We start from the raw sequence: 15,145 nt of genomic DNA on the forward strand, positions 1-15,145 counted from the left end.
CAGCGGGGATTCAATCCAGAAACCCTGGCTTGCTAGTCAAGTCATTTCCCACTGTGCCATTAGGTGGCCTCTGTTTCCATTTAGACCCTTAAAAACTCCAGCTAATAATCTGAGTCTCCCAAGTTCTAGGAGATGGTGCAGCTTCAGCCTCCCAGGACTTATCCAATAATGATAATAGGCTTTAGGTTTAGGAACTAGTTACAACACGCTAATTTTTTTTGCTAAATTTTAGTCACATTCTATTTCAGAAATGTGATCTTTAATGTATATTAAAGTATATTAATGTATATTAGAGCCCCTGGTGGCGCAGTGGTAAAACTGCCGCCCTGTAACCAGAAGGTTACAAGTTCGATCCTGACCAGGGGCTCAAGGTTGACTCAGCCTTCCATCCTTCCGAGGTCGGTAAAATGAGTACCCAGAATGGTGGGGGGCAATATGCTAAATCATTGTAAACCGCTTAGAGAGCTTCCAGCTATAGAGCAGTATATAAATGTAAGAGCTATTGCTATTGCTATATTCACCATGTCTGGTCCAAACAGTGGTAGTATTAGTATTATTAGCTATATTATTATTATTAGCTATATATATAATTCTCTAAGGCATGCCCGTGGCTAATCCTGTGTGTGGTAGCTCTCGTGAGAGTTCGTGAGCAGAAGCAGTGTGGTGATTGGGCAGTGGGAATTCCATATGCAGATAGGGAGAAGGAGCCTGTGATGGTTAAGGACAGTTGGAATGCAACTGTTACTATATAAAGGATAATGTGCAGGGGTCTGCAAAGAGAGGGGTCATGAGGCAGGAAAGAGCCCCTTCAGGAGAGGGAGGATGCCGTTGTGTGAATTAGATGAGGAAACAAGATGAACAAGATCTGTTAACTCAGGAAGGGGAAGGGGGAGAAAGACAGAGGGGAAGAGTGAGTGGAGGAGAGAGAAAGAAAGAAAAGCGGGGGAGAAGGAAGGGCGAGGGATGGGCCTGGGCCTTTCAGCAGCGTGAGGGGAATGAGCAGCCATGGCAGTGGAGGGAGCGGGGAAGGGTCCGGTCAACCACTGCTGCTCCTTTGGGGAGGAGCAGAAGCAGGGCTCGGGTGAGGGTGGGGAGGTCTCTGGGGATAGGGGGCTGCAGCTTGGCCAGTAGGCACCAGCAACACTGCAGTTGCAACCAAAAGGGGTGAGGGGGATGGAAGCAACCAGATGGAGGAGGAGGAGCAGGACTGCGACTCAGATGAGGGGGCTGTGGCAGGGGGTGAGGAACCATCAGCTACTAGTGCGCATATGCTCTGTGTGGGTTAAGCTAGTTGTTGTTGTTGTTGTTGTTGTTGTTGTTGTTGTTAACCAAGGAGTACACATGAACACATACTTCAAGCAATGTCCATCTTGGGGCTTATAGCTCAAACTGAACGAACACACCGAACATGCTCAGTCCACTAGACAAAGTGAACCCCACTGGGCATGCTCAACATCACAACTAAATTAGACTACATACTACCACTACTATGAATATTTATATACCAGTTTTCAAGAAAGGTTCTAAAAGTGGTTTACATAGAAAAATGAAAAATAAAAAATACATAAATAAGATGGCTCCCTGTCCCTCAAGGGCTCACAATCTAAAAAGAAACATAAGGCATACACCAGTAACAGCCATGGGAGGGATGCTGTGCTGGGGCTGGATAGGGCCAGTTGCTCTCCCCTGGCTAAATCGTAGAGAATCACCACTTTAAAAGGTGCCTCTGCTCAATTAGCAGGGGTATATGAAGTCTTTGGAAGTGGGAGGATTATATTATAATTGGATGTTGGTGATTAGCACAGTGAATCAACTACTTTTGAGTTTGAGCAATATTTCATGTCATCCATCTGACATTCCACCAACTCTTTGTCCTAGGGAGTTGATGACATATGCTGAGGACAAGGGCTGACATCCAGGCTAACACTGCACTGTTGCACTAGCTAGTTCTGCTTAGTCCAAAGCTTGTGTGTTGTGCTGGTGCAACAGGGTGCACTTGAGCAATCCGTGGCATACCTCCTGCTGTGAAACCTCTTCCTCAGTCCACTTATGATATGATGCCAGCAATGATGAAGAGCTACCTGCTATCCTTGTTGCACCAGTGCAATAGTTGTGCACCTTGTTGCACCAGTGCAATAGTTGTGCAAGGTTGCCAAGAGCGCAACAGATTGAGCCACTTTGATATGCTCAGTAACATGACCTCCTTCCATGTGTGCATCTTTGTTCATTGCACTAGTGCAGCATTAGTGTCACACATCACATCAGTTTTTGAGGTATATTGGTTGGATGCTTGCTTTCAAAGGACCAAAAGTGACAAATAGTTAACCTGAGAAGAGCCAACTTGTATATTCTTTATGTAAGAGCTGAAAGCAGCATTTGTTGCTTTGCACTCTGTGCATGGCCTTCACTTGTGCCCACCAAGTCAAAACAGGTCCTCTGCACCCATATTTTGTTTTGAATTGGGAGGTGGGAAGAGCGTGAGAACTCCTTTAACTAAGGCCCGCAACAGTGTGATAGAGCCGAGAGGGGAAATATCTGGAGTGGACACTAAGTCAAGTCTGGACAAACTCCATCCTTCAGCTGTTGCTAAACTACAACTCCTATAATCCCTGACTACTGACCACTATGGCTGGGAATTTTGGGAGTTGTAGTTCACAAGCAGCTGGAGGGCCAGGTTTACCCACCACTGAACTTAGTGGTTAGGAGATATCTGGGACAGAAAAGTCAATCATGCATGCTTTTCCCTAGCAAGTCCTTAGGAGGAGTGGAGGCAGATGTGTATTTTGCAGCTTGCTTTTTACATCTTTTGTCATTTTGTTATTTTTATTACTATTCCTTTTTAAAACTGAAAACTCCTATCAAAGCTGTCTGCCTTGACATCATGCCATTTCATAAGTTGTGATTTTTGTTAACTGACAAAATAAAAAGGCATTAGAGGAGAAACAGATCCCATCCTTTTATCCTACTTTCCTTAAGGAAAGTAAGTTTATGAGATTACCCGACATTCTCTCTCTCTGAGTGTATTTCCCCAGGTGTGTGTGTGTGTGTGTGTGTGTGTGTGTGTGTGTGTGTGTGTCCCTATCAATTTTGCAATGTCTAGACCAATATGAACCAAATTTGGTACAGTTGTAGGGACACAAAGGGACACCTCAACAGTGTAGTTTGTGATGATGTCATCCACCCCCAATTCAAGATGGTGGATGTGTGAACATTTAAGACTGAAGTGGGCTAACTTGTGAAGCTGGTAATTATCAATTAAAATTGTAGTGAAAGGAAAGTAGGCAGATTATTTCTTAACAGATCAACTTGTTTACATGTATGAACTATCCTTGGTTTAGGCTAAACTACGGCCTAATACCACAAGCATATATTTTGCTGGAACATAAAGCTGAAGTTGAAATTCTCAGCAGGCATCAATCTTTCTTAATCAAAGTGTTCCTACATTGTGTAGATGGCATTAGTCCGGATGACAGCCATGGTTTCTAATCCATTAACTGTTGTTTTAGACATATTTGAGAAAACTACATAGCTGATGCTATGGCCACCATATTCAAATGAATTGTTTTTTACATAATCCTACTGTTCTTTGAGTGCATCAGCCATTTTGCAATGCTGGATGGAGCAGGGCTGGATTATCCATTAGGCACCATAGACACAATGCCTAGGGCCTACAAAGCTCCCAAGGGTCTGCAGAAAAGTTTTTTTTGTGTGATTTCTTCCCCTCACTTAGAAGCCACTGTGTGTATTTCTCTTCCCCACCAGTGTGTGTCTATTTGTGCATGTGTGAGATATAGAGACCCTACCCCCATTCAAAAGCCTTCATTTGTGTTGTTGTGTTCCATTTCAAACTGTTTGTGTGAGAGAAGAATAAGGAAGTATCACAATAAAAGACCCACAATGATATACAGAGCCAGTGTGGTGTAGTGGTTAGAGTGTTGGACCAGGATGGGGGAGACCAGAGTTCAAATCCTCATTCAGCCACTGAATGACTCTGGGCCAGTCATGTATTTCTCAGCATAACCTACCTCACGGGGTTGTCGTAAGGATAAACATAACCATGTACACTGCTCTGGGCTCCTTGGAGGAAGAGCAGGATATAAATGTTAAAATTATTTTAAAAAAATAGTAATGCAACAGAAAGTTGCTCGTCATGCCATCTGCTCAAGTAGTTGACAGCACTTAATGGTGATATATATATATATATGAATATGGCACATATTTATATACTGCTTTTCAAAAACAGTTCCCAAAGCAGCTTCCATAGAGAAAGAATAAATAATTAAATAAGATGGATCCCTGTCCAAAAGGGCTCACATTCTAAAAGAAACATAAGACAGACTGGCAGCAGCCACTGGAGAGATGCTGTGCTGGGAATGGATAGGGCCAGTTGCTCTCCCCCTGTTAAATAAAGAGAATCACCACTTGTAAAAGGTGCCTCTTTGCTAATTTAGCAGGGGATATTTCTTGGATGTTTCCTCTATGTTATTGGTGCCATCCTATCTTTTTAAAAAGACAAAAGGAAATTGCAGGAAGACTGTAAGAATATACAAAAGCTATATAGTACAAAAACGATGAAAGATCTAACAGGGAACTGAGTTTTCATTCTCCCAGCTTCCAATCTCAACCTCAGAGATGCAGGTTTGGGGCAGTATATAAATATGATAGATAGATAGATAGATAGATCTACTCAACTCCACATGAAAGTTAATAGCATACCCCTTTAAGAACACCGAGCCAGTAACATGAGATAAGATTTCCTGTATCCACCTAGATCAGAACATACCACCATTGAGTTTGGTAAGGTATAGGATATATGTTTTGAATTATTATAGCAAGGGTTAATTGTATAGTCAGTGATTTGCGCTGATTGGTGAGCTGGAAGTCAATTTTTGTTTAATGTTTGATGTAATGAGATTTTCAAGATATTGTTAAAATCAATAAAAATTTAAAGAAAAAAGAAAAAAGAACATACCAGACTAATTAATTCAAATAGATTTATTAATAAAAGAAAGAGAACACCGGATGGATGAAAAATGAAAATAAAGTAGAGAGCAGGACATCAGTATTGCCAAGTATCACACATACACACACTATTTTATCATAATCTAAAAACTATGCCTTGAATTCCCCTGTGTTCTTATTAAACCATAAATAGTTTTCCAACACATTTCCTCAGGGCCTCTTTCACTTCTCTGTTCCTCAGACTATAAATGAGAGGGTTGAGAAGGGGTGTTAGGAAGGTGTAAAAACTGGAGAACACTTTGTTGAGCTTTCTCATATTGTCTGTATTTGGCAGCACATAGACGATAATTAAGGTCCCATAATAAATTGTGACTACGAGGAGGTGAGATGAGCATGTCGAGGAAGACTTTTGCCTTCCTGTGGCAGATGGGATTCTCAAGATGTTGGTGACGATGAATGAGTATGATGCCAGAGTCAATAAAACGGAAGGCAGAATGAAAATGACTGAAAAAATGAATCCCGTCAGTTCAAATTCATGACTTCCATTGCATGCGATTGTTGCTATAGGGGTAAAGTCACAGAAGAAATGTTCAATTTCATTTGAGCCACAGAATGTCAACCTGGTCATCATATATATCATTACCGACATGGACAGAAACCCATTCATCCAAGACCCTGCTGCCATAATAAGACACAGCCTGTCATTCATAAGGGTTGCATAATGCAGTGGTTTACAGATTGCTATGTACCTGTCATAAGACATCATGGCTAGGAGGCCACATTCTGTGACTACCAAAGCAGCAAAGAAATAGAATTGGGCAATGCAGCCAGGAATGGAGATAGCTTTGTCCCCAGTTGGGATGCTGGCAAGGATCTTGGGTAAGATGGTTGACATGTAAAAGGTCTCCAAACAAGACAGGTTGGCAAGGAAAAAGTACATGGGAGTGTGAAGACTAGTGTTGGCTACAACTAACCCAACATTGAGGATGTTCCCAGCCATGGTAAGGATGTAGATCACCAGAAACAGAAGGAAGAGGACAATGCATAGATCCTGAACATCGCCAAATCCCTGCAGAATTAGCTCTGTGATGATGGTTTGATTTAGTCCATCTCTGCCACTCATCCTCTGCGTCTGGGGGTGGGGTGGGGGGAACGCGAATTATTAACATATAGTGATTGCATACAGTGAAACAGTTACTGCATATAATTCAAAAGTTGCTGTGGATGTTTCTTCGCTTCCACAAGTTCTTCCTATGCTTAAGTTCATGCTTCATGAAACAATGACCTGAGAGTGCAGTTTTGCTTCACTACTGGGGCTGCAGCACAACTTGAAAGGCAGCCCTGATGGTGTAACATGCTAGGGCAGCTGCGGAATGACTTCAGATGACTTCTTGGCAGGCTCACAGTGCTACTTCATTCATTCATTCATTCATTCGATTTATATACCACCCTTGCAAAAAAGGCTCAGGGAGGTTACATTGGAAACAATGGAGGTAGCATTGTACATTAGCTCAGGAATGCTTCTAAGTCATCCCACAGCCTCCCCATCATGGTACACCGTCAGGTCTAGCTTTCAAGTTGTGCAACATCCCCAGTGGCTCCATAACATTCTACAGTGTGGAATATCAGGCAATGTAAGGATCTGAAAGTATCTTTGCTTATTTTTAAAGAACCAGTTTCATTAAGTTTCATTGTATTGCTAATGCCTTGGTCCTCAAGGGAATCCTTTTAATTTGTCCTGTTATTTATGTGATTTATGTAGCCTGAGACTTTATCTCTTTTATGATGTTTTTTATATTAATGACTGAGATGATGTGCAATGTTACAAAGGCATAATACTGGGCTGTTGTGGATTTTATAGGGCGTGACAGGGCTGTGCAGAAGTAGCAGTCATGCAACCAATATTTCCCCATGTTTATCCATTTTCCCCAAAGGGGACATTCTGGAAGTTCTGGTTGTACAACTGCCCCTTCTGCACAGCCTCAATGCTTTCTGTGAAGTTTTGTTATTCCCCCCCCCCTTCCTTGAAGGAATACAAAAGGTGAGCAAGAAAACTTGCATTTTTATTTTTATTTTTTGCAATGATAATTTTATATATATATATATATAGAGAGAGAGAGAGAGAGAGAGAGAGAGAGAGAGAGAGAGAGAGAGAGAGAGAGAGAGAGAAATCATTTTGTTAGGTTGATGTTAAACCTGATTTCTTTATTTATGATATGATACTGTAAATATACACAATATTTCCACAGACCAGTTACTGTGAATACCGAATTACCATGCCAATTTTAAAAAAGTGAAATTATATATTATAAGGTGGGAATTTTTTATGAAGTGAAAAGCAGTGCAGGATACCTCAAAATCTGTTTGTATTATCAGTCCAATACATGCATTGAGCTTTGTATGCTGAGTTGAATGGAAACGTAAAGGAAAATAATGGTTAAAAAGAGATGGATAGAAAGGACATTGATGGGAGAAGAGGTAGCTATACACTGGGATACAGTGGCTGAAATGTTGCACAGTGTAATGTGTGTGCTTCAGAAGCACCCATGCTGCTTGCAAGCATCTATTCAAAAAACCCAAGTTCATTCTTGTGCTAATACTTTAAGTTGCAGAATCAGTGTTCGAAATAAGGTAATCAGTGCAGCAGAAGTGCAATTGTGCAACATAATGTATTCACACAATGGCTTTCGTTCAACTCTACAGGCCTTTTTAGGAGTTTGTACCAGAATGGGCAGTTTACAACTGCACACATGTTACACTTTGCAACATCATGGCCACTGATTATGTCATTGGGTATATATTAATCAATTCAGTCCTCAAGAAGTCCAGTAACGTGGTTAACTGAATTAAGTCTGGGATCAGGTTTCACTACTGGTAAGTAATTACAGTGATCCCTCTGTAATACAACAGACACAGAGATGATAACATTTGCCTACATTTTCACATATTTCTTAAATATTACATATAGATTTAGTCTTGCACACAACCTGATCCCTCTACTGCACCAAATAGATGATATCAGAGGTCTCATCTTTAGATTACAAATATATATATATATATATATATATATATATATATATACATACATACATACACAATTGTCCCCTGATAAATGCTTCTTACCGGTACAGAAGTTCATCAATATCTTATTCTGCTGACTGACAAATATCAAGTGCAGAACATATGGTGGTGACTGTTCTTGTGTAGCTTGTGCTCTCTGGTTGTGATGGTCCTCCTGTTTCTAACTTTCTTCTTTGCTTTTGTGAATATATTTGTACGCTGCTTCTTCAGCCTTCGGTACATGAATGATAGGAGTTTCTGCTTCTGTTCCCTTAATGCCTGCGAGAACTTACAATAAAGAGACATTTATATTCTGCTGGACTATCCCTCTGCATTCTCTCCATAATTTCATGTAGGTACATGAAATGATATCTCCTGGCTATAAATATCTCCTGTGATTAATTAAGCATTAGTTAAAGGAGGATCCAGAAGCCCCATGGTCATATGCTAAAGGTAATGTTAAACTGAAATTGAAACGGTCATGTTTCCATTTAGACCCTTTAAAACTCCCAGCTCATAATTTGAGCCTTCAAAGTTCTAGGAGATGGTTCAATTTCAGCCTCCCAGGTCTTTTCCAATAATGTGATAGGGTGCGGGTTTAGGAAGTAGTTGCAACATGCTACCTCTTGCTAAATTGTGGTCATGTTCTATTTCAGAAAAGTGAACTTTAATATATCCATTTACCTCTCTGGAACAAACAGTGTTGTTTTTAGCATATGTTTAGCCTATGAGATCACTGGGCATTCCATGTGTGTGTGTGTGTGTGTGTGTCCCTATCAACTTCACAATGGATCAATACGAACCAAACCAGTTATAGTTGTAAGGGCACATGGGGATACCTCAGTGGCCTCATTTGTGATGATGTCATCCACCTCAATTCAAGATGGCAGATGTGTACACATTTGAGGCACAATTGGGCTAAGTTATCATCTGCCTAACCGATTTGAGCCACATTTAGAACAGGTATAGGGACACCTCAAGGGCATATTTTGTAATGATGTCATCCATCCTTATCCAGGATGGCGGACACATGAACCTTTGAGGCACAAGAGGGCTGTCTTGTTGACCACCTAACCAGTTTGAAACAAATGTGGTATAGTTGTAGTGAGTGACGCATAGGGACACCTCAATGGTGTAGTTTTTAATGATGCCATCCACCCTGATCCAATATGGCAGATGCGTGAATGTTTGAGGCACAAGAGGCCTATCTTGTGGACTGCCTTACCAATGTGAACCAAATTTGCTAAAGCTGTAGTGCGTGACACATAGCGACACCTCAGTGGTGTAGTTTTTAATGATGTCATCCACTTCAGTTCAAAATGGCAATTGCATAAATGTTTGAGGCACAATTGGTCTATCTTGTGAAACACCTAACTGATTGAAACCAGATTTACTACTGGTGTAGGGACACACAGGGAGACCCCTAGGGCATAGTTTGTAATGATATCATCCACCCTGATTCAAGATGGCAGACATGTGAATGTTTGAGGTGCAAGTGGGAATCAACTTGGACCAAATTTGGTACAGTTGTAGATACACATAGGGACACTTCAAACTCAGTTTGTGGTGATGTCATCCACCCCAAGTCAAGATGGTGGATGCATGAACATTTTAAGTGCAAGTGGACTAACCAGTTTTGTTGCTGCTCATAGTCACCTGGCTATCCAGGGACTGTTCTAATCCACAGGCGTCCCATTTCAGAGTGCCCTACAGTGGCTAGTTTGCATTTGCTGTAGCAGGCGGGGGGCAAATGATCCCAATTAGCCTGGAATGTGGGATTCATCCCCCATCTCTCCGTGTCTGCCCACCCAACCTGAAAACACTTGGAAACCTGAAGCCGCCCAGACTACTTTGAAGTCTAGAAGGGTTGGGTGGAAGAGAGAAGATAAGGAGGTCATTCACACAATCAAAAATTGTGTTCTACCCAGGTTTGGGAGCTGTGTGTACTCCCAATTTTTTATTGTGCGGAAGCAAGGTTAGAGGAAAACCTGGGTAGAAGTGATTGTGTGGAAGCTAAGTTAGAGGAAAACCTGGGTAGCTTTTTCTCCTACCTTACTTCCACACAATCACTTCTACCCAGGTTTTCCTCTTACCTTGCTTCCACACAATCAAAAATTGGGAGTACACACAGCTCCCAAACCTGGGTAGAACACAGTTTTCGATTGTGTGAATGACCTCAAGGAGTATGAGTTCTATTGTTAACAAGGGGTGTGGGTAGCCCACCAATAGAGGGGGGCTATAGTTGAAAGATGTATCTCATGACAGTGCAGTCAATTGGAGAGCTGAAACACTCTGGTGTTTCTGTTTTCTGTGGTGGACTGGTGGTCTAATGAGAAGACTAACTCCCTAGCCAGCAAGTTGGCATAAAGAAAGATGAGAGTGTGTTGGGTCTTTCTCACAGCTTTTCCTGGGTTTGCTAACCTAGTGGCACCCTTGATTACAGTGAACTAAACCCCAGAATCCTTTACCTGCCTTCTAGGAAGCCATTAAGGTCAGTTCCTGGAGCACCAGACATCTAGCCTGGTGTCTTCTCCCAGGATTCTTAGGTATGTCCCTCAGTCTGGTTCCCCACCTCCCATACTTTTGTGTACATTTACACCAAAGAAACTAAACTCCATTGATAACATCTGAGAGCCCCAAGAATGGGGCTAGAGCAGGTGTAAGGTCAATGAAATGGCTCCTTGCACATGTGTCTATTCTCCTTCTTTCATTTAAAGTGTACTTTCTGCAATGCTTTTCTGTCCCTTAAAATGCAGGAATTGCAGGGAAGCAGCATCCCTGTTGCCAAGCAGTGGCAGGAGGAGCAAGGAGACAGCAGAAGCATCAGTCTGAGAGGCAGCCAGTGAGAAACACGCCCGTCCTAGAACTGATGCATTTCTGGGCTGCTCTGAGCTGACCTCTCTATGGTGGTGGGAGGAACTTGTACACAAAACCCAGGTTATAGCGGTGACAAAATTTGGATGACACAATGCTGCCTTCTAACCTCATGTTTCAGTAGCAAAACTCACTATAAACCAAGGTTTCAAATTCAGGTTTGGGAGCCAAAATGGAGCTGAAGTTGGTTGATGAAATTATGGCTTTTCGCTTCCTGACGATCACAAACTCAAACCACGGGCATGTTTACCTTTGGTTTGGCAATATGTCCTAACAAGGCCCCTGGGTGTGCTTCTCTAACACACTAGGGATGGGCCCGGACCGGTCTGGAGGCCATTTAAAAAGCCTCTGGACCGGTCCGGACCTGGGCGGTCCGGTTCGGGTGGGGGGGTACCTTTAAGAGTGGCAGGAGGGTTTACTTACCCCTCCCACCACTTTCCCGCTCTAGCCCGTAATTCTAAGAGTAATTGGGGCGGCAGGACACCTCCCTGCCGCCCCTTTCCTGACATTGCTCTTCAAAACTCCCAGGTGTCCTTTGCGCGTGCGCACGCACGTCACAGAGATGAGCGCGCACGTAAAGGACGCCTGGGAGTTTTGAAGAGCAACGTCGGGAAAGGGGCGGCAGGGAGGTGTCCTGCCGCCCCAATTACTCTTAGAATTACGGGTGCCAGAGTGGGAAAGCGGTGGGAGGGATAAGTAAACCCTCCCGCCACTCTTAAAGGTACCCCCCCACCCCAGTGCCGGACCACAGTTGGCGGTTCTGTGCACACCCCTATAACAAACACAAACACACACACAGAGAAAGGACAAATAAGCATTCAGCCACTCACTCAGAGAGAACATCAAAATCAGAAATAGTCACAGTTAGTAGAATTCTAATTTTAATTCAATTTCACATGAATATTGCATAATTGTATTCTAACTGAATTGTTGCCCACACAGATAGCATTTGCTATACATTGTAAACAAATTAAAGAGAATAAAACAAAACATACCAACACCATCATTTTGAATATAGCTTCCCCATAAATATTTTTTTCAAAGAACCCTTAATATCCTTGTTTCTCAAGCTGTAGATCAAAGGGTTTAACATGGGTGTGACAATGCTGTAAAGGACAGAAATGAGTCTGTCTTTGTCTAATGAGTAGGTGGAGATGGGCCGGACATAGGTGAAGATGGAGCTACCATAATACAGGAGAACAATGGTCAGGTGTGACGCACAAGTGGAGAATGCTTTGAGTCTCCCTTGAGTAGAACGTATCTTCAGGATAGTAGAAATGATGTAAACATAAGAGAGAACTATGCAGATGAATGGGGTCCATCCTATAAAGACCCCAACAGCAAGTAAAATGATCTCATTGAGGGAGGTGTCTCCACAGGAAAGCTTCAAGAGGGGAGGGATATCACAAAAGAAATAATTGAGCTGATTTGCTCCACAGAAAGGCAGTCGGAAGGTGAAATAGGTGTGAACTACGGAGTTGAGGAAACCACTTGCCCAGCAGCCTCCAGCTAACTGGAGACAAAGTGCTTTCCTCATGATGGTTGTATAATGCAAAGGGTGGCAGATAGCCACAAAGCGGTCATAGGCCATTGCAGCCAGCAGTATACACTCCGTGCCCACAAAGGAGAGAAAGAAATAGAGCTGAATTACACAACCAGCATATGTGATGCTCTTCCTCTCTGCCAGGAGATGCACCAGCATCTGAGGGACATTGGTAGTGGTATAACAGATATCCAGAAATGAGAGGTTTCCAAGAAAGAAGTACATAGGGGTGTGAAGCTGAGGGTCCAGACAAGCAATGGTAATGATGGAGATGTTCCCCACCAAGGTGCAGATGTATGTGATGAGAAAGATAGAGAAGAGCAGGAGCTGCAGCTCCTGGAGACTGGAGAAACCCAAGATGATGAACTCGGTCAGAGCTGTTCCATTTACCATTGTTTCAGTGCTCCTGTCTGAAAAATGAAGATGAATGCATAAGAATTAAGTTCCCACAAATAGAAACTTGGCTCATTTATTGATCGGTAAGGTTGTAATTGCATTCACTCAAGGGACACAAGAATCTGCCTTCAACTGAGGGCCATCTAGCTCAATAGCATCTACCACAGATCCATCTAGCTCATTATTGTCCACCCTGGCTGGCAGCAGCTCCCTCCAGGACAGGGCTGCACCACTTCAGCCCTCCAACTGTTGTTGGATGGCAACTCCCATCATCCTTGACTATTGGTCACTGTAGCTGTAGATGGTGTAGTCCAACAACTGCTGGAAGATGAATGTTGTACAGCTCTGCTCCATGTTTTCAGCAGGAGTCTTTCTCATCCATACCAGGAGATGCCAGGGGCTGAACTTGGGACCTTCTGCATGTGAAGCAAATGCTCTTTACTTCTCTATGGTCCTTCTCTACATAGGCAACATAGCTGAAACCAGGATATGTCATGAAGGATGTCGAGAAGATGTTGAGAAGCTGTTGACTTTTGAGAAATTATGCACACGTTCATTGATTTGCTAAGTCAGAGCCTGTTTCAGGCTAATAATAAAATGCAGAATAAATACATATTTGAAATGTATATGCAATTGATGGAAACAAATCCTGAATATGGGAACTTGTCCCTAGGCAGGGCAAAGGAGTGAAAAAAGTCTGAAACTTAAAAGCTTTGTAGAACTGAAGCTAAAGAAGCTTCAGTTCTACTAATATCCTTTTCTACTCTGGAACTGTACTTAACTGTAATAAAGGACTGATTGATTGATTGATTGATTGATCTACATTGGAACAATATACAGTAGACCAATACAGACAAACATGACTGAAATAAGCTCAAAGGTTTTCTACACACAAATTACACAATAGAATATTAAACTTCTGTTATGCAACATAAGCATAAAATATTTTTCTTCCATTTTAAACTTTTATCCTTCCATTTATGCAGTGGTCATTGCAGCTGTTCTATTGATCTAAGTCTGTTGTTGCTTCTTTATCTTCCAAATAGCAATGGGAGGAGAGCTGGTATTGTGGTAGCAAGCATGAATTGTCTCCTTTGCTAAGCAGAGTCCACTCTGGTTTGCATTTGAATGGGAGACATGTGTAAGCACTGTAAGATATTCCCTTCGGGATGGGGTCACTCTGGGAAGAGCAGAAGATGCCGCATTTCCACCCTGGCTTCTCCAAGATAGAGCTGAGAGAGATTCCTGCCTACAACCTTGGAGAAGCCACTGCCAGTCTGTGTAGACAATACTGAATTAGATGGACCAATGATCTGACTCATTATAAGGCAACTTCCTATGTTTCTATGTTCCTGTGACTGTACTCACTAGAAAAAGGTACAATCTTGCTGCAATCATATAAATGGGAATCCAGGCATTCCAAAAATCACACTATCAATCCATACTAACATTAAGATACAATCAGTACACATAAATACTAGCAGATACGGTTACACACTGGGCTGGTTCAGATTATACTTTGTCCACCAGTGTGAAACCATGCAGTAATGATGGGGCTATGCCATGAGTGTGCATGTTCTTCCCACTTCTCAGTGCACAGAGGCACCTTTCACTAATATTGGGTGGGGAGAAGGGCAGGGGCAGGTTGTCAAAACTGCTTGTCTACACACAGCCCAAAATGGGTACTCTTATTAGATACACAGAAATCCTTATTTTGTGGTGTCAGACTGTCAGACCATCTGAATGGTCCACAGAGAAAGCAAATGGCACTGTTTTTCAAACACAAGCACTGACACACAACCAAAGAAATCCAGAATCACATGCACATTTTCCAAAGAACACAGGCTGCAGAAATATATCGATTAGGGGAGACATGAAGCTCCTAGAAGAAACTAAACAACATACAACACTGTTTCTCTCTAGGGTGTTTTGTAGTAGGGATGTGCGAAACGTTTTGGATACAAAATGTTTTGTACCCAAAACAGCCTGTTTCGGGTGTTTTGTAGACAAAACAAAACACCCATTTTCCAGATCCACAAGTTTTGTATACAAAACAAAACGTCCCTGCTTCGGCTACAAAATGTTTTGTTGTTTCGGACCTCCATTTTGTGGTGATCTCTGAGTCAGTCTCCATTTTGTGTTTGACATCTCTTTGAATTTCCCACCCGTCCAGCCTTCTGATCGGTGACCTAAATCATGGGCTGACCTGCTGACAATTCCCTCCTTGATCCCCATTGGCTCTTTTGCTTCTTGCCACTCTTTACTGATCCCACATTGGCCAGGGAAAGGATTGCTAACCCCTGGGGTGCT

General features: G+C 42.4%; 2 protein-coding genes across 2 annotated transcripts; both read right to left on the reverse strand.

Annotated features, from left to right (window-relative positions):
• Window positions 1–5,140: 5,140 nt before the first annotated feature.
• LOC128331252 (olfactory receptor 6B1-like) lies at window positions 5,141–6,085 on the reverse strand. Its single transcript, XM_053264605.1, has one exon. It carries the CDS (start codon window positions 6,083–6,085, stop codon window positions 5,141–5,143), a length of 945 nt encoding a protein of 314 aa, XP_053120580.1.
• Window positions 6,086–11,899: 5,814 nt separating this feature from the next.
• Window positions 11,900–12,832, reverse strand: LOC128332161 (olfactory receptor 5V1-like). The gene has a single exon (XM_053266580.1). The coding sequence runs from the start codon at window positions 12,830–12,832 to the stop codon at window positions 11,900–11,902; it is 933 nt and encodes a 310-aa protein (XP_053122555.1).
• Window positions 12,833–15,145: the final 2,313 nt, after the last annotated feature.

This window comes from Hemicordylus capensis, chromosome 6, assembly GCF_027244095.1.
Source record: "Hemicordylus capensis ecotype Gifberg chromosome 6, rHemCap1.1.pri, whole genome shotgun sequence".
Lineage (NCBI taxonomy): Eukaryota > Metazoa > Chordata > Lepidosauria > Squamata > Cordylidae > Hemicordylus > Hemicordylus capensis.

What these genes read in the sequence shown, in the direction of transcription:
- LOC128331252 (XM_053264605.1), bottom strand. Translation starts at nt 6,085, where the DNA reads ATGAGTGGCAGAGATGGACTAAATCAAACCATCATCACAGAGCTAATT.
- LOC128332161 (XM_053266580.1), bottom strand. Translation starts at nt 12,832, where the DNA reads ATGGTAAATGGAACAGCTCTGACCGAGTTCATCATCTTGGGTTTCTCC.